The sequence below is a fragment of the Calonectris borealis genome, chromosome 15 (assembly GCF_964195595.1).
Source record: "Calonectris borealis chromosome 15, bCalBor7.hap1.2, whole genome shotgun sequence".
In the NCBI taxonomy this organism is placed as follows: Eukaryota; Metazoa; Chordata; class Aves; order Procellariiformes; family Procellariidae; genus Calonectris; species Calonectris borealis.
This window is the reverse complement of record NC_134326.1, coordinates 11,270,565-11,296,525: the sequence shown is the minus strand read 5'-3', so window position 1 is coordinate 11,296,525 and position 25,961 is coordinate 11,270,565. Positions and strand designations below refer to the sequence as shown.

Genomic DNA, 25,961 nt, shown 5'->3' with positions numbered 1-25,961 from the left:
CGCCCGAGCAATGGGGTCAGTGTGTGGGGACCCCCGTGCAATGGTGGCGATTGTGCAGGGACCCCTGTGCAGTGAGGGGCAGGTGCACGGGGACCCCCGTGTAATGGGAGCTGCTGTGCAAGGACCTCTGTGCAATGGCAGCTGGTGTGCAGGGACCCTTGTGCAATGGTGGTAATTGTGCAGGGACCCTTGTGCAATGGGGGGCGGGTGCACGAGGACCCTCGTGTGATGGTGGTGATTGTGCAGGACTGCTGTGCGATGGCTGTGGTTGTGTAGGGACCCCTGTGCCATGGTGGTGATTGTGCAGGACCCCCATGTGACGGTGGTGTTTGTGCAGGACCTTTGTGTGACAGTGGTGGTTGTGCAGAACCCTCGTGTGATGGTGGTGTTGTGCCGGACCCTCGTGAAATGGTAGCGGTTATTTTTCTCGGCAGCAGCCTTGGGTTCAGGAGCAAAACAACTGGTGTCTGATACCGCCAGGGTGTTTTGGCTGCTGCTGAGCGGCCTCAAGGCCACCCCCAGTTCCCATACGGCTCCCACAGTGTGCGGGGACTCCCCCTGCAATGGGTGCGGGTGTGCTGGGACCCCCCTGAAATGGGTATGGGTGTGCAAGGACCCCCATGCACTGGGGACTGGTGTGCCATGGGTGTGGGTGTGCAAGAACCAGGCAACGGGGACTGGGGTTGTTATGAAGAAGTCTGACTCAGTGTGTTCTCTCTGCAGAGCCTCGTTCCGCAGGAGCAGCTCCGCGCCAGCAGCTGAAGGAGCTGGAGCCTCAGGCCACAGGAGCTGACCCAGCCTGAACGTTCTGATAAAACTAATGCTGCAAACACAGAACTTGCTCAATCCAGCAAATGAGAGCGGGACGAAGAGAGGGACCAAGGAAACAATTCCTGGAACCACAGAAGGGTTTGGGTGGGAAGGGACCTTTAGAGGTCGTCTAGTCCAACCCCCTGCCGTGAGCAGGGTCATCTTCAACTAGATCAGGTTGCTCAGAGCCCCGTCCAGCCTTGAACGTGTCCAGGGATGGTGCATCCACCACCTCTCTGGGCAACCTGTGTCAGTGTCTCATCGCCCTTAGCGTAAAACGCTTCTTCCTAATACCTAGTCTGAATGCCGGTGGCAGGCAGGCGCAAGCATGGGAAATGCCGGTGGCAGGCAGGCACCGGCAGGGGAAATGCCGGTGGCAGGCAGGCACCGGCAGGGGAAATGCCGCTGGGAGGAAGGTGCAGGCAGAGGAAATGCCGCCGGGAGGCAGTCGCTGCTGGCATCTGTCGGCAGTCGCCACCGGGAGTCGCGGTTGGCAGTCGCAGTAGGTAGTTGTCGCTGTGAAATGTGTTCACCTGATTCGTGTCGATATGGAACAATGCTAGGGCCGCATGGTGAAATGTGACCCTCTCTCTATATGTAATCTTTAACCATTCTGATTGTTCTGGTATAACCGCAGGCTTAGAAGAAGCAGAATGGTACGTATATAGTTCTTGCCTCTTGCAAAAGCCACCTAACAAACATTCTAGTATACCAGCTTAAACTGGTTTTGTTGCTAACTGTGTAGTGTTAAGAGGGCATGCGCCGAAGAAGATACGCCCATTCCTGGAATAGATATGAATATGTATTAGCAGACGGGATATAAACCAAAAACAGGAACTGTACGGTGTGCGTCTTGGTAGAGCAGAGACTCCCGACGCACCCAGCGCTGTTTGCTTGCCTCTATTCGTTTAATAAATTGTAAACTTAAATTGGAATCCTGTTTTGGGACAATCATTTATCTCAATTGGGGGCTCGTCCGGGAGGGTTTTGGTTGCTGAATTCTGACTTGATCTAGGAGGGGCACCCCACCATTTGGTGGCTCCTGATCGGGTCAGGTCGGGACTAACGCCATCCTGAACCTGAATAGGGGCAAGCAAAGAATTTGATTTTTATGAGCTCCCTTGCCGGCTACAGTAGTTTATTTTGCCCATAATTCTGCGCGCGAAGATCCGAACGAAGATGATGGAGTCGTAAGTATTTAAGGCGTATACCGTTCGGTTGGGTGGGATTCGGTTGCCTGTGTGTGTAAGAGTGTGACTGAGACGGAACCTAGTTCCGAACCGATTGTGGAGGTCTTCTAACCGCGGTTCCAATCTCCCACGAGGGACTTGGCCGGTGAGGGACCAAAGCGATTCCTACGGATTTGTGGGTGGGTGATAGGTCCTAAACCCCCTGCAAGACACTCTTACTGGTAACCAAGGGCTGTAGGAATTGCCACAGTAAAATTCCTAGATGAGTCAGACAAAATCGAAGACCCAGGACCAGAAGAAAGGGAGCAAATTACCAGACATACCATCAGAAAGTCCATTAGGAATAATGATTAGAAATTGAAATGAAAGGGGCCCCAGAAAAGGAAAAAGTAAATTAAAATTGGTTCAATATTACATGGTTGAATGGCCGAAGAAGCCTTTAAGACCACATGTCTTTTGGCCTGTTTTTGGATCTTTTGAAGACTGGATTTGCCAGGCCTTAAATATATATGTTAATTCAAAGGAACCTTTTAGTCAGGAGGAAAGTGATTATGCAAGATTATGGATCAGAACTTTACGTCCTTTTCCAGCCTCAATACTTACATTAAAAACAGATGAAAAGTTTGAGGAAGAAGAAGGAGATAAAAACAAAAAGGGAAATGAAAAAGATGATAAATAGGAGCCACTGGATAACCTACCGCCTCCATATCCTAACAATCCATCTCCGGCGGCGGCTCCCCCTCCGGTGGCCATAGTACCTCTACCAGTACCACCGTTGCCCCTACCTCCACCACCACCACCACCGGAATTAGATCGACCTCCGGCTGCATGTACGAGAAGCAGGACTGCTGTATCTGAGGGAGCTTCTCTATATCCCTTACGAGAAGTACCCCTCGGAGGCAATCAGGGAAACATCAGGTTTGTGGCAGTCCCATTAAATACCACAGATGTAAGAAATTTCAAGAAAGAAATGGGGACCCTATTAGGTGATCCCCTCGGAGTAGCTGAAAAACTGGACCAATTCCTAGGCCCCAATACTTATACCTGGGAAGAAATACAGTCCATTTTAGGGATCTTATTCACTGCTGAGGAAAGGGGAATCATTAGACAAGCTGGAATGAGAATTTGGGAAAGACAGAATCAGGCAGGACCCCCGGGAGATCAGAAATGGCCAAATGTGGATCCCCGCTAGAATCATCAACAACCCCAAGGAAGACAGAATATGAGGGATTTGAGAACGTTAATCATACAGGGAATAAGGGAAGCGGTTCCCCGAGGGCAAAACATTAATAAAGCATTTAATGAACAAGAAGGGAAAGACGAATCTCCAACAGAATGGTTGGAGAGGTTGAGGAAAAACCTACAAATGTATTCTGGAATTGATCCGAATACAGTGGCTGGGACCACACTCCTTAGAACACAATTTGTAGCTAAATCCTGGGGGGATATAAGAAGGAAATTAGAAAAATTGGAAGACTGGCAAGAAAGAGGATTAGAGGAGTTACTTAGAGAAGCCCAGAAAGTCTATGTTAGGAGGGATGAAGAAAAACAGAAAGCAAAAGCAAAAATTTTTGTAGCAGCAGTAAGAGAAAGTTAGAAAAATAAGACTCCGTCTGGAGAGAAAAGGGAAAAAAGAATAGAGCAGACACCCCGGGGACAGCCTTATCGAGAAAGATTTACAACTCCCGTCTGTTACTACTGTAACAAGAGGGGACATGTTCAGAAGAAATGCCGTAAGCGGGAACAAGATGAGAAAATGTTCAAAGAAGATTAGGGGTGTCAGGAGTTATATCTTCTGGGGACTTCAACATCAACAGAGCCCTTGATAAAATTATTAATTAGTCCCCATACAGAGGAAGTTTTATTTTTAGTGGATACAGGGCCCGAAAAATCAACCATTCACAAACTTCCAAAAGGAATAGGAAAAGGGAAGAGCTATATGTCGGTAGTAGGGGCAAAAGGAGAGCCTTTTAAAGTAAATATCTTGAAAAATGTAGAAGTAGAAACAGAAAAGAAAATTTGTCTTAATGATTTACTTTTGCTCCCTGAAGCAGAATACAATTTCTTAGGAAGGGATTTGATTTTGAAGTTAAACTTGAGCATTCAGAGTCAAGGGGACAAACTGCAGATTAAATTATACACTCTAACACAAGAGGATGAAGAAGCTATTAACCCCTCAGTGTGGTATAAAGAAGGGGAAACTGGAAAGATAAAAATGGACCCCATAAGCGTTCAAGTAATAGATCCGCACCGCCCATTAGAATCAAGCAATATCCTATACCTATGGAGGGTCGAAAAGGATTAAAACCTGTAGTTGACAGACTTTTAGAAAAAGGAACCCTAGAACCATGTATGTCACCTCATAACACGCCCATTCTCCCCGTAAAGAAACCAGACAGGTCATACAGGATGGTGCAGGACTTAAGAGTTGTAAATCAGCGGACAATCACTAAATTCCCTGTGGTGGCAAATCCTTATACTTTATTGAGTCATATATCTCCCAAACATACTTGGTATAGTGTAATAGATTTGAAAGATGCTTTTTGGGCCTGTCCTCTGGATGAGGGATCCAAAGATTATTTTGCCTTTGAGTGGGAGGACCCCGAAATGGGACAAAAACAACCATTAAGATAGACTGTGTTACCACAGGGGTTTACGGAGTCACCAAATCTATTTGGACAAACTTTAGAGAAAATCTTACAAGATTTCACAATACCCAAGGAGGTAAAATTATTGCAATATGTGAACGATTTATTAGTAGCAGGAGAAACTGAAGAGGGGACCCGAAAAGCCACCATTAAATTGATAAATTTTCTAGGGGAGAAGGGATTAAAGGTGTCCCGATCAAAGCTACAGTTTGTAGAACAGGAGGTAAAATACTTAGGACATCGGCTGAGTAAGGGAAGGAAGAAGTTAAATCCTGACAGGGTATCTGGGATTCTAGCCTTAAGACCCCCACAAACTAAAAAGGAAATTAGGCAAATATTGGGATTACTAGGATATTGTAGACCATGGCTTGAAAATTATAGTGAAAAGGTAAAATTCCTATATGAAAAATTAACTAATAACCAATTCAAGTGGTTTACTGAAGATGATCAGAGATTCGAGGAAGTGAAAAAGGCATTAATACAAGCACCTGTATTGAACCTCCCAGATCTAGGAAAACCTTTCTATCTCTTTGTGAATACATCAAGCCAGACAGCATATGGAGTTCTTACTCAAGACTGGGCAGGAATCAAAAAACCCGTGGGGTATTATTCTAAGTTACTTGATCCAGTAAGCAGAGGATGGCCTGCTTGTCTCCAAGCTTTGGTTGCTACAGCATTATTAATAGAGGACGTTAAGAAGATTACCTTTAGTGCTCCTTTAAAGGTGTATACCCCACACAATGTCAGAAATGTTTTACAACAGAAAGCGGAAAAATGGTTAACGGACAGCGGAATCCTAAAGTATGAAGCAATACTAATAGACTCCCCTGACTTAGAACTGAGGGTGACTTCTGCTCAGAGTCCAGCACAATTTTTGTTTGGAGAACCATCGGAGGAATTACAACATAACTGTTTAGAGGTAATTGAGACCCAGACTAAGGTGAGGCCAGATTTAAGAGATACTGAGTTGGAAAATGGAGAAGCGCTGTTTATAGATGGCGCCTCCCGAGTGGTGGAAAGGAAGAGAAAATCGGGATATGCAATAATTAATAAGGACTTAAAACTTGTGGAATCAGGACCTCTGAGTCCATCATGGTCAGCTCAGGCTTGTGAGCTGTATGCCCTATGTAGGGCCCTGGAATTATTAAAAAGAAAAAGTGGGACTATATTTACGGATTCTAAATACGCGTACGGGTGGTCCACACTTTTGGAAAAATTTGGAAAGAAAGAGGTTTGATTAATACTCAAGAGAGGAATCTAATACATCAAGAATTAATAGTAAAAATTTTAAAGGCATTAAGAGAACCAAAGGAGATAGCAGTGGTACATGTGAGGGGACACCAAAAGGGATTAGATTAGATTACCGAACCAGAGGAAATAACTTAGCAGATAAAGAGGCCCAGGAAGCAGCCCTGAGGACTAAAGTTGCTAAAATTAATGCCGTACAAACAAAGGAGGACACCAGCGAAGAAGGACGAGAGGAAAGAGAGAAGAAGTTTACTCCTGAAAAACAAACAAAATTGGAGAAAATAGGAACTAAATTAGAATAAGGAAAATGGACACTGCCCGATGGGCGAGAAATGTTGCCAAAAGCCTACGCCAGGGAAATATTGGAACGTTTGCATGCGCAAACACATTGGGGTACAAAGGCGTTAAGTGATCTTTTCCTTAAACAAGTTGGCTGTATGGGAATTTTTGAAATAGCAAAGCAAATTACACAAAGTTGCTTAACTTGTTAAAAGGTAAATAAGAAAGTGTTTCGACAAGTGGCCACGGGAGGGAGAAAACCAGCTTACAGACCTTTTGAGAAAGTACAAGTCGATTTCACTGAATTGCCTAAGGTAGGGAGGATAAAATATTTATTGGTAATAGTAGATCATTTAACACAATGGGTAGAAGCTTACCCTGTAGCACGAGCTACGGCACAGATGGCGGTAAAAATTTTATTGGAACATTTGATACCTAGATATAGGATAATCCAGTACATTGATTCTGACCAGGGCACACATTTTACTTCTAAAATAATAAAACTATTATGTCAATCTTTAGGTATTCAGTGGGAATACCACACTCCGTGGCACCCACAAAGCTCGGGAAAGGTAGAAAGAATGAATCCAACAATAAAACAACAATTAGCTAAATTGATGATTGAGACACAAATGCCCTGGACGAAGTGCTTACCATTGGCACTTTTAAACATAAGAACTAAACCACATAGCGAGACTGGATTATCGCCATATGAAATGTTATATGGCATGCCTTATTTTCAAGGAATGCCTCTGGGGAACAATGTAATTGAGGATCATATATCCAAAAATATATAATTACCATTGGAAAAAGATTAAAAGAATTAAGAGAGATTGGGATGGTGGCCCAAACACCACCTTTAAGATTTGCAATTCATCAGTTAGAACCAGGAGATAAAGTTCTAATAAAAACATGGAAAGAAGGAAACCTATCTCCCCTCTGGGAAAGACCTTTTCTTGTTTTATTAACTACAGAAACAGCTGTGAAAACTGCTGAAAAAGGATGGACATATGTGTCGCGAGTGAAAAGTCCAGTGAAGGAGTGGAGAGTCACATCTGAACCCGGAGAAACTAAGCTAACCATCAGACGAACTTGAAGAGGCCTTAATCAAAGAGTATAAGCTAAGTTGCTGTGGGAATTTTATTGTGACTACTCCTGTAGAATTGGTGAACAGAGAGACTCCTGAGTGGATACCCATTCAGGGAGACAATTTATTAATAATAGGGTTGCTTCAGTTAAGCATTATCCCCTAGGGATAACAATAGGCTATCCACAGTATACACCAGATTTTTGGGACATAGCATACAAATTGGAAGAGGCCATCCCTTAAGATTAAAGAAAAGGACAAGACTGGAGAGGGAACCGGTGTTGCGGCTTGAAAAGAGCTGCAACCCCTTCAGGCTGTGACCGCCGATCACTATGGCCCTGACCGGACCTCTTCTAGTCCTACTTGGGTTGAGTTCCTTGACCCTGACTACGGCAAACAACTGCGGTCAATGTGTACTAACTACTAGAAGGGGACGGGTAAGTTCCCAAACCTTGGTGTATCATACTGTCTATGATTGTAAAGGCCAGAAAATAGGAATCTGCATTTATAACCAAACCCAGTATGCTCTATGCAGAGAAGGTAACAGGACCGTATGCTATGATCCAAAAGAACTCCCTTATCAATATTGGGTAGAAATGAAGACAAATTCAGAAGTAGGAAGATTGATTGGAACAAGTGATGTTATAGCCAATTTGAGCACATCGGTGTCGGTAATTTTTGATGCATGCGATATTATAGATGATGATCTAGACACTAATTGCGGGAGTTTAGAGTGGAGACGGTACTATAGTAATCAACCAAAATACATTTGCCCAGGTGGACGTCAATGTCAAGTAAATCCTGATTATGTACCTAGTCAAACAGCGAGATATCAGTCGGCACACCTATGTGGAAGAAGGGGATGGTCTTGTGTATGTTGGGATACTGCAGGCTGGGGATATGATAGTCAATGTGGGAATTTACAAGCTTCAATCACAAGGGTGCAAACAGACAGTAATTGTACAACCCGTACCTGTAATCTAGTAAATTTAACCCTTATAAATTTAGAAATTTGGAAACAGAAAAAAATAACCAAAATTGGACTTAAGATATATGGACCTGGAGAAGACCCAGGTGTAGTTATTAGTATTGAAATAAAAGAAAGGGCAAAAAAAATCAGTGCAGCATAGACTGTTATTTAACTCATTTTATCATGAAATAGAAACAAGAGTGAAATATGAAATTCCCACGGTTGCTAAAAATCTATTTGTAAATCTTGCTGAAAACATTGCTAAGTCATTGAATATAACTAATTGTTATGTTTGTGGTGGAACAAATCAAGGTGAACGATGGCCATGGGAAGCTATGGAGAGCAACATAAGTAATCCCCAAGTTTGGAAAACAATGGGAAAGGGTAATAGGAAACAACAATGGGTACTCCAAACGAGTATAATTGGAAGGAGTTGTTGGCAAAATCTGAAAGAAGATGGAAGACAAGTGGGTAACCTGGAGTGTGAAGGAAGTTATTTATGGAATGAAACTCAGAATAACTGGGATAAGTGGGGAAGCCCACTGGAAATGAATAATCAATTTAAAAATTGGACCAATGGAACAAATATACCAAATGGTTGGCCAACTCCTGAAGGACATTATTGGGTTTGTGGCAAACTAGCATATGCATATTTGCCAAAGGAATGGACAGGATCTTGTGTATTAGGAACTATAAGACCTAGTTTTTTCCTGTCACCCATAAATCGGGGAGAGCGACTAGGAGTCCAAGTATATACTAAAGCTGATGAGATAAGAAAAAGACTCCATAAATGGAGCCTGCAAATTGGACATTGGAAAAATAACGAATGGCCTCCTGAGAGAATCATTGCCTATTATGATCCAACTACATGGGCAGAAGACGAATCCTGGAGCTACAGGACCCCAATATATATGCTTAATAGAATAATTAGGTTACAAACTGTAGTAGAAATAATTGTAAATAAAACTAGAGATGCACTTGGATTAATTGCAAAACAAAACACCAAGATGAGAACTGCTTTGTATCAGAATCGCTTAGCTTTGGATTATTTGCTAGCACAGGAAGGGGGTGTTTGTGGAAAATTTAATCTTAGTAATTATTGTTTAGAAATTGATGATGAGGGAAAAGCTGTAAATGAGCTTGTAAAAGAAATGAAGAAAATTGCACATGTCCCAGTTCAAACTTGGAATGAAATCAATCTAGGAGGATTATGGGGGGACTTTATGGGCAGTGATTGGCTTACTAAAATCAGGATAATTGTATTGGGGATATGTGGAGGATTGTTAATAATTCCATGTTTAATACCTTGTTTCACTAGACTTAATACACTCGGTTATACAAGGAATGCAGATATCTGCAGTACCTATTAATCCAGAACCAGGGAAAGAGAAAACCCATACCCTGATGATAATAAAAACAAAAGAAGATCCGAAATTGATACCAATTCGGCAAGTATTGACTCGATTGGAAACAACAACACGAATCAATACCATAAAAAAAGAAGATGAGGGATTGTGAAATGTGTTCACCTGATTCGTGTCGATATGGAACAATGCTAGGGCCGCATGGTGAAATGTGACCCTCTCTCTATATGTAATCTTTAACCATTCTGATTGTTCTGGTATAACCGCAGGCTTAGAAGAAGCAGAATGGTACGTATATAGTTCTTGCCTCTTGCAAAAGCCACCTAACAAACATTCTAGTATACCAGCTTAAACTGGTTTTGTTGCTAACTGTGTAGTGTTAAGAGGACATGCGCCGAAGAAGATACGCCCATTCCTGGAATAGATATGAATATGTATTAGCAGACGGGATATAAACCAAAAACAGGAACTGTACGGTGTGCGTCTTGGTAGAGCAGAGACTTCCGATGCACCCAGCGCTGTTTGCTTGCCTCTATTCGTTTAATAAATTGTAAACTTAAATTGGAATCCTGTTTTGGGACACAATCATTTATCTCATCGCCAGCGTCCAACAGGAGTTGCCGTCAGCAGTTGCCACTGGCATCCATCAGCAGTTGCCACCAGTGTCCACTGGCAGTTGCCACCAGCATCTGCCAGCGGTCCCAGCCAGCAGTCCGTGCTGGCATCTGTCGGCAGTCGAAGCCGGCAGTTGCCGTTAGCAGTCACCACCGGTGTCCGTCAGCAGTCGCCATCGGCAGTTGCCGCCGGCGTCCATTGGCAGTTGCCACTAGAAGTTGCCGTCGGTGGTCGCTGCCGGCCTCCATCAGCAGTAGCCACCAGAAGTTGATGCCCGTGTCGTTCGGCAGTCGCCGCTGGCAATCACCGTCAGCAGTCACCACTGGCATCCATCGGCAATTGCCGCCGGCAATTCCCACAAGCAGTCGCCGCCGGCACTTGCCGGCAGCATTTGTCGGCAATTGTCACCGGCATCCATTGACAGTTGCTGCATTTCCCCTGCTTGTGCCTGCCTGACAGCGGCATTTCCCGTGTGCGCCTACCCGCCGGCGCATTTCCCTTGCCGGTGCCTGCTTGCCAGCGGAATTTCCCTTGACAGCGCCTGCTTGCCGCCGGCATTTCCCCTGCTTGCGCCTGCGCACCGGCATTTCCCCTGCCGCGGCCTGCCTGCCGCCCACCTGCACACGGGGCTCGTGCCCCGGCGAGGCCTGACCGGCCCCTTTCATTCCTCCTCCTTTCCTAACTCTGCTTCTCACTGCCAAAAGCTTCGGCGGTGCTTCGTATCAAAGAGGCCCCAGGCTCTGCAGAGGTCTGGGTCCCAGACCTCCGCAGAGCAGACAGGACAGAAACCAGATAGGAATAAATAAAGGAGTTGCTATTCAAGTCAGGACATGGTTGGGTCGGGCTGAGCTGCCCCATGGGACCTGAGGTGTGTGGGGCAGCTGGAGGGGACAGGCAGGCCCACGGCAGCACGCTCCTGTCCCCGTCCCGGGCAGGGCAGCCGCCCTCCCGAAATGCCATCTGTTGCTCAGCCCCGCTGCACCGCGCGCTCCAGCACCACCGCTGGGGCCTCATCCCGCCCGGATGCCCAGCCTCAGTGTGCTGCCTGGGCTGCGGTGCACAGCCCTGCTCCCGAAAAATGAGGGCAGGGTCCCAAGTGCTTGGTCCCTTGCCTGTCAGGGACAAGAAGACCAAACGCTGCCAGCTCCTTAGGATGCAGCGCAGACCCTCTCCTGGGCCGGTTGTTCTGGAGAGCACATGGAGCCGTGCCTGTGGCACGGTACGATGCTGCTTGACGGCTCGCACTGGAGTCCCCAGGGTGGCGGGTCGGTCAGACGACGTGACCACCTTCGCTCAGCCACCTGGGCCGGTACGTGGCACAGCCCGGCGTGCCCTCGGGCCCCCGCGGGGCACCGGGGATGTCACCCAGCTTGGCGTGAATGAGGCCTTGCAACTCCTGGTCTCCCAGTTCGGTCGCTGCGGCGAGGGCCAGGAGGAAATAGGCTGCTGCATCCTGTTCATCCTAACCATAAAGGACAGGGCAGGCATTAGGAAGTGGTTTAACTGAAGGTCACAGGGTATAAGGGAGCTGGAGCAGAGCCCGGTGTTTCCAGGCAGAACCCAGTGACACCTGACTTCATTGAAATGGGCTCTATATAGTTTCAGCTAAGTGCTAGCACCTCTTTCCAAATTGCCTTTCCCCCTTCAAAACCTGGTTGTGCCAGCAGTGTGTGCATTTATTCTAAAGCTGCAGGGAGGATGGAGAGTGACAGGATGCAGCCATCCACATGCGTGGCTGCTCTGCCAGCAGATGTGATACTCCACCTCCAGCTCTCCATCAAGAGCAGAGTGCTCAACACAGCATCATGAAAGAGGTTTCCTACCTTCAGTTTGTGCAGGGTCAGGTTGCCAAGGTGCCAATACACCTTAGAGTAGTACAGGGCCTCTTCAGAGCACTGCAGCAAGGGGGGACGCAAAGCAAGCGTCTTCAGGTAGCAGTCTTCTGCCATCTCATACATACGCAGAAAATAGTAGACTGTAGCCAGGCGGTGGAATGCAACCAGCTCTTGCAGTTGGTCTCCTGGAAAAGAGTTGCTGATACAGTCAGCCTGCAGCACACTCGCAATACATCCCCAGCCCAGCACGCTGAGCTGCTCGGCGATGCATTTGGTCAACAGCCCAGGGGCACAGATGTCTGCATAAGGAGACGCTGGGTTTGAAGATGGTCCAGAGAAAACAGAGCCATGGGCAGGGTTGCTGATACCAAGGTTGGACAGATTGCCTAGGGAGTATATATCGTTCAACCAGGGGATTTCTTGGGTGCTGGAAAAGGCTATTACAAGACTGGTTCCATCTCAGGCATTTATGCTGGCATTTTGCCCATTCAAACTATTTCTGTAATGGGAAGGGATGAGTTTATCAGAAGATCCAGGGCAGAGAGGAACTGTTCAGTGCTGTGCCTTCATCAGACCTCCCATCCTCCAGTGTAGCAACAACCCTCTGGTCAGCCAGTCCCACCACCACCACGGCAGAGCTCTCCCATGTGGCTGTCATGCAGCTTAAAAAGGGAAGTGGCCTTAAAAAGATGTTACCCCTTAGGACAAGAAAAGGTTCATAGGTCTTATGAAAGCAGGAGATCCCCCTTCCGTGTGCACAGTGTTCTCACCCAGAAAGGCAACCCCCTCCGCAGGAGCCCGTAACTCCCCATACCCTGCATCACTCACCAACTCTGATGCTCAGCCTGGCTGCCAGCGTGGCGAACTCCAGCGCCTTCTCGTAGCCCTGCAGGCCAATCTGCAGCTCTGCCAGCTTATTGAAGAGCCGTAGCTCTGTCTTAATGGCCTTTAGTTTCCTGGCTAAGGGCACAGCACCTCCCTGAGGAGAGAGAACAGCGAGTTCAGGCTGTTCCTGGAGGTATCGGTACAGCACTGCCCACAGGTGATAGAACAGCAGGAGACGGACCAAGCGCTTGGCATGGCAGGCAGACGATGGGGTGGTTGAGTGCTGCTGATTCAGGTTCTAGCCCCTTCTTTCCCTTGAAAATGAGTTTCATATCCCAGAGCGTGGTTCTCAAGACCTGAGCCTCACGTCTCCGCCCTTCCTTAGGTGCCTGAAATTCTGACTCTGAGCATGTCCCCAGGAGCGACCAGCTCACACCCAACACTGCCAGGATTTGTAATGTAAGGACCCTGTTCCCACCTCCCAAATGATCTCTGGGGTGAGCTGCAGCCATTGCAAAATACATCTGTGCTCCAGGCTTCCCCCCTGCAGCAATGTTTGCACTCTGGCACACTCAGAACCATCCCATCCCTCTCCACCCTCCATCCCTCCAGCCTGGCCATGCGGTGCTGCAGCCAGCCCCCACAGCATCGCCTTGCAGGGCACAAGGACAGAAACACTCGGAGGGATCAGTACCCTATAAAACTCCACCGCTCGATCTCTGTTTCGGCTGCCATTAAAAAAGGTATCGCCTGCTTTTTCATAAAGATCCATGGCCAAGGAGAAGTTCTCGGATTTCAGAGCAGTCTGAATGGCTGCCTAGAAGGAAAAGGAACTGGAGTGAGGCTTGGAAAGAGACATTTGCACATAGACATTAAATAAAACCAAATCATCGTAAACGTGAGCCACAGTGCTCCAAACAGCATGGACCCAGGTTGGCCAGCACTGTTGTGCTGCATTTGCAAATGATGTGTGTAAGGATGAAGCCAGGAAGCAGGTAACCATCCCTGTGCAAGGTCAGTGTGCCAGACTGATCAGCTGGGATATCCAACGGCATCAGGATTTAGTCGGGACAGTGCAGCCAGCCCTGGCCTGGCCTCGGTCTGTCATTGGTGTGGTGGAGCCAACGCGAAGACTGACAAGGGGAACAGACAGCTTATACAGAGAAAGGGCAGAGCCAGCAGGAGGGAGGGCAGGTATGCTGACTTCTGGTGGCACTTGGCCCTGGTGCCACCTTCCAGCCAGAACATGTTCCTTACACCGTGACAATTTATCATTGTCAGTGACCTTGCCTGGGAGGGGGTCCTTGAGGGACTCAGACATGCCCTGCTGAGATCTGGGGTCGACTGGCCCTTCTTAATGGGAAGTCACCCCTCCTTTAGCCCCTGCCTCCCTGCTGAAACCATGAGCTAGGGAGGCAACGATGGCTCTTTGTTATGGGCCTCAGATCTCCCTTGTGAACACTAGGAAGGAGGCTAATGCCAAGGCCACCTATTCATTTCACCCAGGTCACTGAGCAGCTACCCAGTACCAGTAACTCCCTGCCTTTACCAACCTGATTTAGGGGCAGGCTGGTGTGGCTGATGGGAAAGGCTTCTCGCCTTGTTCCCGCCACCGTGTACCTCAGTCACCCAGCCCCACTAGTTCAGAAGTGCTTCTGGAGTAACAGAGTGAGGACCCAAAACATCCTCTACATGTGTCCAGGATGGTGCTTTGCTGGATACCCCAGCTCAGTGCAACCCCAACAGACCCAACCAGCCTTCTGCTCTGCCTACTCTGGGCACATGAAAGGACTTCCCACCTTTTAATAGAAGCTACTCCCTGAATGAGGGAGCCCTAAGACTTTATGAGCTGCTCTTCTTCTTTGCTGCTCAGCTGATAAAATAATGCTAGAGATGGAAAGAAGCCAGTAGTCTTCTACTCCAAGAAGTCTCCAAGCATTTCCCTGGCACATTACCCCTTATCTACGTGTATTTCTATGGGAACCAGTCACCTTCCTTTGGCACTCCTACATCACTTTCTTAATAAATTCACTTACTTTCACCCAAGAATCCTCTAAACACAGTGTATGGAAGGAAAGATAGGAAATTTAGTGTCAGATAGTGCGTGAGTGTAAAGCAACAGCTCCTCCTTCCAGCAGCAGGTTTACTCTGCTCATAAGAACTTTCCCTTCCAGGTCTTCCAGCCCCAAAAGGCTCTCACACAGCTGAGATGGGAATGCAGCTAGCCAGGGTGAGAATGGGACTGCTCCAGCCACCTCCTCCATACCTGAAAATACATTTCCACCAGCTCATCTTCCTGCATAAGATAGTAGAGCCTTCCTGCCTGCAGCCAGGCCTCTGCTGCTTTCACAGTCTCCTCAAGGTCAATGAAGATCCTTAGACTCTGTTTGGTGCAGTCCAGGGACTGTCTCAAACTCCTATGATGGTAACAGGCAAAAAGCCATTACAGAGAAATCACAGGACACCCCCAGCAATCAGCTGCAAAGCTACCACAACACCTCCCCATTGGCAATCCTGCCTTCTCCTCCTACAGTTGCCAAAGGTTAGAGGCAAATGGACAGCCACAGCTCTGAGCAATGTGTCCCGGTAAAATCGTGGAAGTCTCCATGCTTTAGTGCACGTGTGTATCATCTGGCAACCGTCAACCACCCTGAGACCCCAGTGCTCAGCACAGCTCCAAGGCAGCCTGCTCCCAAAGCGGCTGCTCCCCACCCCTGCTCGTTTCAGCTGATAAAGAGGGTTTTCTCCAGGTCATCTGCAAACCCTACTTGCCCCCCTACGCTAGCTACACATGGGAGCATCAGCAGGGAGTGCTTGCATCTTTGTATTCCAGACAGCATCTGGAACCCAAAACCACATCTCTGCCTATTGTTTGTCCCCTGGTGCGACCAAAGAGGCAGATCTATGACCACATGTGCAAGACCTCAGAGCTCCTTTTCAAGCCCCTGGTTACTAGAGGACAAAGGGACAAGCAGCAGGACAAGCCAGTGGGTTGGACACGCTGCCGGCAGAAGACAACTATGGCGATGGGAGCGCTGGGCAGTGCCCAGGGCATTTTTGTTTGCTTGGTGTCTCGCCTGCTGGCAACTGGACTCCAGCTCTCCTTCGAGTCCAGGGAATGGGGTGCTTTGTAATCTTAAATAGCGCTGTTCACATGACAGGCGTCTGCTTCCTAAATTCCTTCCCTCTGAACTCACTGTGACCTAGGATGGGAAGGTTAACATCCAAGTTAATGACAGCCCCTGCCCATTTGTCCTTCTGGGACATGGGAGCTAGCTCTCCACTATTTGACACGTTTGCCTTCAAAGACTGAAGAAAGTCTGTGGACTGTCCAGGTCTCTTTCTCTCCCCTCCCGCCTAATCTAATCAGTCACCTGCATGTGTCAAGCGGGAGATTGAAAGGTGAGTTGATATGGGGTCTTAAGTACCTCCCTGGGGAAAATATTCCAGCAGAGATAGGAAGGGCAGACTCAGCGGCTGGGGGCTGAAGCCAGACTTATTCAAATAACAGATAAGGAACCTATTTTTACTGGTGAATGGTGATTAATCACTGGAATAAGCCTCCAAAGAAAGTGATGAATTCCCTGTCGCTGGGTCCTCTCTGATCAAGGCTGGATGTCTCTCTGGAAAACTGTGTTTGGCCAGACCCCAGTTCTGTCCCAGCTAACAGCCCGGCATTTGCCCGGCTGTCATGGTGCTCTGGCTGACATTGAACTGTTCCTCTCTTCACCGCACAGCGAGAGCTCGCAAATCTCAGCAGCTCCGTAACCCGCAGCCTGCCTGGGGGGCAGCTAGAGCTACCACGCACCTTCCCCACCTCTCTTGAGGGACACCCCAAGAAAGCCACTGCTCTTGCTTTGGGTAAGCAGGGACCCCACTCTAACAGCACCTCCTGTTATCCACAGACAGGACTTACTCGGATGTGCCCAAAGCCTGGTAGAGCTGGCTGAGGGTCTGACGGACATTGCCTTCCATCTCTCTGTCCTGGAGCTGTTGTGCCAAAGACACCCAGTGCTCATGGTAGGTAATGCAAGCCTGGAGATCGGGGCACACTTTGCTGTAGAAATGGCAGAGAGACTCAGTGATGTGAAGCTGACCTGCATGGTACAGGGAAGGGAAAAGGACGGGTCAAGGGGCTGCATTAGGGACCTGACAGGGTGCTGCACAGAGGTGAACGCTGCCCTGGTTCCCGCCAGCAAAGCTGTACTCACTCCTCACGTTATGCCACTTCAGGGCAAAAACCAACGCCAGTTCATAACAGAGTTTGCCATCTTCCATCCTCTGCCTGTTCACCATGGCCTGCGCTAGCCACAGCAGCACCCGCACCAACTCCATCTCCAGGTCTTCGCTGCCCTGGAGCTCAGCGTAGAGCTGAGCCGACTGGAGCAGGTAGAGCTCAGACAGCTGGCTCGCCCCGTGCGAGAGGCTCAGCTGCCCCAGGTTAGCCAGGGCAATGGCCTGGTTCCTCTTGTTCCCGGTCTCCTTGGCTTTGTACAGGGCCCGGAGGTAGTTCTCTGCAGCCTTTTGTACCTGCCCTTCTCCCTTGAGGGCAATGGCCAGGAGATTGTGCACGGCTCCCCCCTGAGTCACGCTGTCCGTCCCGTGCAGAGAGCGCAAGAGCTGCCACATGATGTCTGCAGCTGGGCCCGGCTGGTTGTTCAGGAGATACATCCACCCCAAAGAGAGGGAAGACTCGAAAGCCTCCTCCTCGCCCATCAGTCTGCTGAGGGTTACGGCCGTGGCTGCATAACAAACCGCCCCGTCCAATACGCCATGCTGGAGGTACATCCTGGACAAGATGGCACACAGCGTCCTCTGGATGGGCACAACTCTGCTTTCGCAGGAGAAATGCAGTGCTTGCTTGAGATAGAAACAAGCCAGTGCTGGGATGCTGCTCCTCTGCAGTTGGCTTCCCAGGAGTTTGGAAGTATTTTGGAGGATAAAGCCAGCTCTCCATATGGGTGTTGGTGCCCCCTTGATGCCACTGGGAACAAACAACCTGGCGGAGGCCAGCGCGATATTTGGCAAGTACTTCTTGTCATATAGGTAGCTCAAGATGGGGGTGGCATCCAGTGGCACAGAACTAGAGTCTGGGCCGAGTAAAGTGGTGGTGAGATGTTGAAGATGCTCAGTAAAGGGCAGCACTTCATCATTTTTGCCCAGTTCTAGGAAGAGCTTGACAATAAGGAAACAGACCCGTGCTTCCAAGGGAGCATTACCCACAGCTATGGCTTCCCTCAGGACATACATCATGACTTCCAGCTCGTTCTCAGAGCTGAAAGAACGGCCAGGCAAGCAGACAAGCAAGGCCACTGTTTTTCCCAGCAGGGAGGAGAACTTGTGCTTCATGTTCTGTTTCAAGTAGATGGAGGCAAGGTTCACGTGCAACGCAGCCAGCAGCGGCAGGTCCCCAAAACCCCTGTCCAGGATGCTCACGGCTTCCTCAAAGTAGACTCGAGCCTGGGAGAACTTGACCTTTTTGATGCAGAGCTTACCCAAGAGGAAACAGAGCCTGACATGAGCCCAAACTGAATGAGTCCTCTTGGCCCAGTTCCTGGATGTCTCAAGGTATAAGACTAGTTCATCCTCATCAGAGAAACCATAAAAAGTGGAGTTGAGAAAGGAAAAACTGAGATCATAGAGGCTTTGAAAACTGGGCACGTAACTGTCTTGGTTAAGGAAGGTCAATATGGGGTTAAAGACATCAGCATCTTCCATGTGTCCAGCATTCAAGTCAATAAAGAACTTGGGATCATCAAAATCATCCAGCTTCTCCAGGAGAACATCTTCCAATGTAGGAGGGGCTGATTCACTCCCTGGGCTAGACAGTTCGGAGGTGCTAGTCGTAGCCAAGCCATTTATTTCCTTCCAAGACTGGAGCAGCGGGATATCTTTACAGCCACGGAGAACAGCCTCTGGAAGAGACAGGCAAACCATAGTGGGGTGTTTCCCCATGTCAAAATTCACCCTCAGAAGTCATCATAAAATCATCCCATTCTGTCCCCTCCATATACTCACCTGATGGCACTTTCGGGAACATGGCTGTAGGTTCAAAACCATCTACACAAAGAGACATACAGAAAACAAAAAGCCCAAAGCCTTGGTCAGTGTTAATGTGCAGACACAGTGCTCAAACCTTATAGAGATCTCCTGCTGCTCTGCTAAACCCCAGACCCGTATGTGGGAGAGCAGGCTCGCTTCTGGCTGTAGACACCACATGCAGCTGCAGTTTCAAGCCCCGTGTCTGCTGGGGCTTGGCTCCGTCTAAGACCATGGAGAACAGCTTTTAGCTGGTGGTGGGGTGAGCACCGGTAACATTATAGTTACCTGGGAACAAGCAGGTCTTACGTTTCACAGGTGGAGTTTTATCAGCTGTGTCTCTCTTAAGACACTTGTGTCTATTCCGAGGTTTCAGATCTGTGTGTATCTGACAGGCTCTACACCGGGCTCATTGCACCTGAGCTGGCTGGTCCGGGAGGTCCCCTGAACCCCAGGGGATCCCAGGCTCAGCCCTGCATGGCCACATTCTGCTTCTAGGTAGTCAGAAGCAAGAAACAGAGACAGAGCAATTAGCTGTGGTCCAAAAGCCACACAGCAAGCATAGAGAAACTGAGAAGAGCACCCAGGAACCCTGACCTCCTGGCTTCTGCTGTGGGCATGGAGACGATGTCACCTGCCACTTTAGCTGTGCATCCCCCTCAATACACACCCAAAGGTCAGAGAGCAGCAGGGGACCTGCTGTAGGCAGGGACCTACAGCCAGGATCAGTCAAGAGCAGCATCTGCCAGGGTGAACCACAGCTGAGGAGCTGCCCTGGAAGCAGAGAAGACCCCTGTGAACTGCAGTGTGGCAATGCCCAGCTCTTGAGGGTATCTGCAACCTCCATGACCAGGCTGAGCAGAGGGCTTGGAGACTGTCTCAACCACAGCAGTTGTCTCCCTTGCAAAGCCCTGAGCAAGGAGCTCTCTAGGCACTGCCCAGCATGGCTCTCCATGGGCAGCCACGGGGCTGGGCACATAAGGAGAGGGGAAACTCACCCAGCCGGTACACAGAGGTGATGTCAGTGCGTGCCAGGTCACCGAGGAGGGTGGTGAAGTGCTGCTCACCACCATCGCAGGGGATGCGCAGGAGGGGGGATTTTTCTTCTTCACTCAGAAACACCAAGCCCTTTTCCCTACATTAAGGCAGACATCAGGGGGAAACAGTCAGTGTCTCCCCATCCCCTGACACTACATCTATCCTGTGGGATGGAGATGGGCTTTCCCATTCCTCCTCTTCCTCCCACCAGAAATCTCTGCTGCAGATGGATACCAGAGTCTGGACACCTTCCCCATCAGGGCTTTCAGATCCAGCTTCTCCATGACGGAACCAACAGGTGCCAGAAGGAGGGACCTATGGGTCTTTTTTTTCTCCAGAAGCAAGCCCTTTCTGAGGCCAGAGCATCATCTGATTTCCTCTCTGTTCTCTGTAGTGTCAGAGAAAAGTGCCTAAGATTTACCTTGAGTGAGCCTGACCCAGGGAAGCCCAACAGACCTAGCAACAGGTTAAGACCCCGTCCTCCCACACACACTTTTGGAGGAGAAGGCTTTTTGGATGGGTATTGAACTGGAGCCATGTCTTTAAGCCACCAACAAAGACAACTGCCTGGGTCATTGGAGTGGGGTTGTGTCACCCTCCCTCCCCAGATAACTCTTGTCTGTGTCCTTGGAGGGTGTTTAATTCTGCTCAGTGAGGAACTGTGCCAGTGGTCATTCTGCCTCAACACCCCAAGAAAGCAAAGGGGCAGAAGGAAGCAAAGCAGGACTTGGTTTCCTCGGCAGTGATCGCTCTCCCCACCCTTGCCAGACTCACAGCCCCTCAGACAAAGCTACAAAGACAAGAACATTTCTAGGTGAAACTGGGAAGCCAGCTCATCTGGTACACAGATGTCCTGGGCTGCTTTAACATAAAGCCAGGTCTAGCCCAGGGCCAGATCTGTTCCTCTCCAAGAACCACCCGAGGCAAGTGAAACATGATTGCTTTGTCTGGGCAGAGACTCCTGCAGCCTGTTGGCAGCAGACCCTGGCCAAGGCTTCTGGACAGACCTCAAAAGGATCCTCTATGAAGGCCTTGCAAAGCAAATTACCTGCCCTGGACTCACATAGCCTTGAGTTTGGACTTGGAGTCTTCCCTTCACTTTCTCCTGAGTTTAAATTAATCTAAATGGTAGCAGTAAACTTACAGAGGTTCGCAAGCCTCAGGATTTATGTATCGGGTTGGGACAAAGCCGATGCTCCCACTGCTGAGGGATTTGCCCACAAACCATGGGAGTCCTGGAATGAGGAAGCCAATGACTTCTATGCTGTCTCCTTTGGAGAAACTCAGTTCATTCCATGCTGCTCCTCTGTGGTCCTCTGTGGCTGTGCACCTGCCTTTAACTGGGAAACCAAGGCAAAAAGGGCATTTCAGTGTGAGGCCACTGTTAAAACTTCCTTGCTGGAAAAGACTTGGGCAAGGAGGGACCATGATTTCAGCTTGAGAAAGCTGCCTCTCTGTTTCCTAAGATTTATTGTGCTCTCAGACTCAGATTTCTGCAATTTCTTCTTGAGAAGAGGATTATAGTAAAATATTCAAGAGGCATGGATAAACACCACACAGCCAAAGACTGAAACCTCTGAGAGCTGCAGTATGGAAGGTGGCTGGAAACATGGAGCTTCACAGAAGCTGCACTGTCTCAACTCTCTGCCAGAGTGAAATCTTTAACAGTGCAAATGTCCATCACACTACACGCCATATGCACACCTGCAGTGACCTCCCATGTCCAGCATGCTCTGCACAGTGCCCATGTCCAGGCAGGAATGGCCGGGGACTAATGGGTGAATGGTGGGCACAGGTTTCGCACAGGTTTCATGTGCACAGTGGTGGGAGCCTAATTATTTAAAACTTCAGTCCTGAAAGAACTAAAGGAAAGATAAAATTGCAGTAGAATAGAAAAACCCAGTGGCAGAAGGATGGTATCAGCAGCCCTCTGTACTCTGTGTTCTTCAGATCGCCCTTCTAAGTACATGGAATTTGCAAGCTCTGTTCTCCATTCAAGAGAGTCCAAAGATGCAATATTCCCTTAGAGCACCTTGCAATGGAGTGTCATTGTCAGGACAAGAGATAGGCCCTTTGCATTCGTGGCCAAACCCAGGTTTGCAAGAGTCATGCCCTTCCCTGGGAAGGGTAGCTGCGTGGCACTCACCAATTGGCTGAGAGGTCATCCCACTGATCTCCTGGGAGATGCCAAAACTCACAGCATAATTCTTCAGGAACCACCTGCAAGGCAAAGGGGAACCACACTGGTGATCTCTGAGCAGTCCTGTCCTCAGCCACCACCAGGGGTGGTCTCACACAAGCAGAACAGATGTTCTGTCCCCTGGGAGTGCCGGAGCTGCTATGGATCTTGGCCAGCACGGCCAGTCCAGTAATTCCTTGTAATGGTATTGCTGGGCACGGAGGGCAGTTTGCACCTCACGACTGCAGCCTCACACCACATGGTAAAAGCAGGATAATTTTGCCAGCCTGTGAGGAGGATTTCACCGTGTGAGTACAAGAGGAGCTGCGGGTGTCTTTGAGGCTCAGCCTGGTGTCCAGCATAAGGCCCCACTTTGACTGGCATTACCTAAGTCTTGGGCTATGGTGTTTCTCCCAGTTATTCACCTGTAAATCACAAATAATCTCATGTATGACCTAAATCAATATCACACAAGAATGATATCTGAAGTATGTCTTTGCTCTGTCCCATTAACAGGACCTGAATTGGTTTCAGTGGTTGTCTTTATGTGTAATGTATATCCTCACAAAATTATGTAGCTCTTGCCCATTGCCAGAGGCAAAAGCAGTTTCTCACCCCAGGCTTGGTGCTAGCTCATGCATCAGGATCAGGAAAGAATCTTGGCTTAAGCACTATTAATTGGCCAGTCTACTTACTGGTAAAATGGGTGAGGTATTGGCTCTAGAGCTGTCATGGGCACCAGGCCTCGTTGACCTGTTAGTAAGGACATCCCTTCCCACTTGGACTCCTCTCCAACGTTCTTCACATGGATCAGCTCGTTCTTGCACAGCTGCAGGCCGTCCTCTCCCTCCTGCTCCGGCTGCCAGACACCAGGCACTGCTCTGGAAAAAAAGTTACCTGCAGATAGAAAGAGTCATGCCCAGGTCAATGGCATCAGTGCAAGACATAGCCCAGCACAGGGCTACAACACAGCCCTGCTGAGATGCTTTTGAGGAATTCCCTACATATGCAGTCCCTTCTCACCTTCCTGGAGTAGCAGACCCATATATATGGTGGCCAAGTGATCTTCATTCACAGTAACTCTGATCTCTGTGTCTTCCATCAGAGCACAGTTTAGCCAGTACTCCTGGTCAAAGAGAAGCTGCTCCAAGCAGCTGCCCACATAACCTAAGAAACCAAGAGGGAAAGCAGTGTTAGCACCTTCCTTCAGTGGGCAGGATGAAGTGCTCTTTGGATGTCTCCCAGTCTGCCATCTGCAACCATGCTGTGAGGCAACAGCCTCTAATTCTGTCTCCATCCCAAAATGAAATAGAGGCATTACACAAAAGGCATCCTCCTGGGTCTCTCGCACTGATCCAGACAGTGGTTTCATAAATCTGTAGATGGACACCAAGGTCTTCTAATTCATATTCTTTATCTGTTACATTACTGGTTTTTGGTGTCAGAAAATACCTTCTCCAAAAATTATTCTCACACTGTCTGTTTAGATCTCCCACACCTTGAAAACATTACCTAAAGTCAGATACGTGGAAAACTTCCAGACTTCTTCTAGGGTTTTGAAGGTGAGGAGGAACCGATCCTCCTGTGCTTGCGTACAGACCAGCCTGGCTGACAGCTCCTACACATGGAAGACAAAGCAAGATTAAGGGATGGTCCTGGGACTCTGACAGGGGGTCTCCTTTCTCAGTGTGGGAATAATACTAGATCCTGGAATGAGACTAGGCACTCATTTATTAGCATAGTTGAGACCCAAGCTGTGCAAGTTGGTTGCCTGGGGTTAAGGGAAGGGTGATCCAGCCAGCTGAGTCCTTTAGCCAGGAGGGATGGAGTACCTGCAGTGACAAACTCCCCATGGTGCGGCAGTGGGAGGGCGAAGAAGCTCCATCTCCTCCTGAAAATCTTTCCCCCTGTGGCACACACCAGAACCACTGTGCTTTTGAAACCCAGGCACCTGAACCGTACCACGGGAGGGTTAATGTTCAGTCAGGACAGGCACAGCTTCCAAACTGCAGTTCTGAGGCTGAAAGCAGTAACCATGCCTCGAGGGAGAAGCTCTCTTTCACTATTGCTGGCACTAGTATGCACTGTTCCAGGTCTTCTGGGAAGCTCTGTAGGGAGCCCTGAGGGGCCAGGACCTTAAAAACCAGCAGGGAAGGAGAAATCAGTCCAGGAAATGTCTCTATACCTGTAGTGATTTTTCTATATGAAGCCCAATACTCTAACAACCCCTGTGCATGTCCAGAGATGCCACCTCCACCGGGGACCTGAGTCTGGCACACGGTTTTGGTGATCCCAGCCCTGTGAAATGCCGGCTATTTAGACTCACCCCAGGGCTATCTGCATGATCCCTCAGGCAGCTCAGAGCCTCCAATATGAGTGTCCTGACAGGAGGCTTAGCTTTCCATCTGCCTCTCACCGGTTACCAGTTCATTTCCCCCATCATTCCGGTCCCCTGCAGAGTCCCCATGTGCAGGAACACACCCTGCAGTGGCCTTGGAGGAACTTCTCTTTCTTGGCTGGGTTTGGTGTCCCATCACACATCCCATCACGCCAGGAGCCTCCCAGCAAGTGCTCTGCCCTGCCGGGCTGGGGCTCCTACCTTGAACAGGGCACAGACATCTCTGTCATCACTCTCCAGGGCCCACAGCTTCTTTCTGGCTGCTTCCTGGAGCTGGGAATTGAGGCACTGGGAAGAGCGGCTCTCAACGGAGAAGAAGAGCGAAATCTCTTGAAAAGGAAATGTGCAGGGTTAAGGGGGAGAAGGAGCTCCATTCCACACAGAGCTGCCTCCGCCACACTGCCGCCCTGCAGCCAGCCCCACCAGTGCCTCCAGCCCTCGCCTGGTTGCGATGGTCAAACAACACAAACCCAGCCCGTCATCCCCCTCCAGCAACAAAGACGCAAAACGCAAGGGATGACAGGGGGTCGGTTAGCTGCGGTGCCAGGCCTTGCTACATTTGACCACTGGAAATCTGGGTGGTCATCAAAGGCAGCATCTTACCTGGTGGAAAGCCCTCCCCAACAGCCAGCAGCACCGAGGAGGGGTCCGGCGAGCCTTCTGCTGCCTTGGTAGCGGGGTCGCTTGGCTCTGATGCCCCAGCCTTACCTAGCAAGGAGCGGGGACACAGAAGAGCTGCTGTCAAATTTTGAGGCAGAAATCTATGATATTCTGCCTAACCATGCCACCTGAAAGCAAAGCCCATGGGTTGCACTGCAGATCTGGCTGGGGATTTTGTGAATCTGGTATCACCCTAAAATCATGCTCAAGGGTGGAGGCAAGATCCATGGGATAGATGTGTCCTAACTGCATGATACTCTTGATGACTGCTGGAGTGGCTTTACTCTTTCCCATGCTGGAGTGGCTTTGAAGTGAGGGGACTTTCCCTCATTGCTCCTGGGACATACCCTCACTGAGAAGATCTGGTAGAAGGATGACCCCGTGACATAGAGATTTTTTTGGAGGACACCTCAGAGCAAGAGTACTTCCCCAGTGCAGGAGAGCCAAGGGCTTGCAAAACTCTTCCCTCGTCAATTTGACAGTCAAAATGAGATTTTCTCCCCTGCCTGCTCTGGTTGGTATCTGAAATCCAAGCTGCATTCTCTCTGCTTCACACATCATCAACTGTTGCCATAAAGGATTTGGGAACTGAAACTTTAGCTGGTAATTATGTTAATGAAGGCTGAGGCACATACAAATCCAGCTTGCTCTTCCACAGCTGTATTGGCTGTGGAGGGATAACAAGATTAAAAACCAATTTTTGTCAGTAATCAGATTGGACTTGTAAGACAAACATGTACCCAGAGATCTGAAGCTGGAACATGCAAGCGGCTTTT

At 49.0% G+C, this 25,961-nt stretch overlaps 1 protein-coding gene and 1 long non-coding RNA gene across 2 annotated transcripts; one reads left to right on the top strand and one right to left on the bottom strand.

Moving 5' to 3' along the window:
* On the top strand, positions 1-10,163 carry LOC142088661 (uncharacterized). The gene is made up of 3 exons (XR_012675901.1): positions 1-15; positions 724-2,000; positions 7,150-10,163. It is a non-coding gene; the product is annotated as an uncharacterized LOC142088661 (long non-coding RNA).
* SH3TC2 (SH3 domain and tetratricopeptide repeats 2) lies at positions 8,379-25,413 on the bottom strand. The gene is given in 17 exon segments (XM_075164199.1): positions 8,379-11,673; positions 12,035-12,231; positions 12,875-13,025; positions 13,566-13,688; positions 15,138-15,288; positions 16,788-16,968; positions 17,083-18,786; positions 18,890-18,931; positions 19,909-20,045; positions 21,093-21,288; positions 22,095-22,168; positions 22,823-23,024; positions 23,151-23,294; positions 23,640-23,745; positions 24,727-24,854; positions 25,129-25,243; positions 25,246-25,413. Coding segments are annotated over 17 exon segments (4,011 nt in total). The 3' UTR covers positions 8,379-11,481.
* Positions 25,414-25,961: the final 548 nt, after the last annotated feature.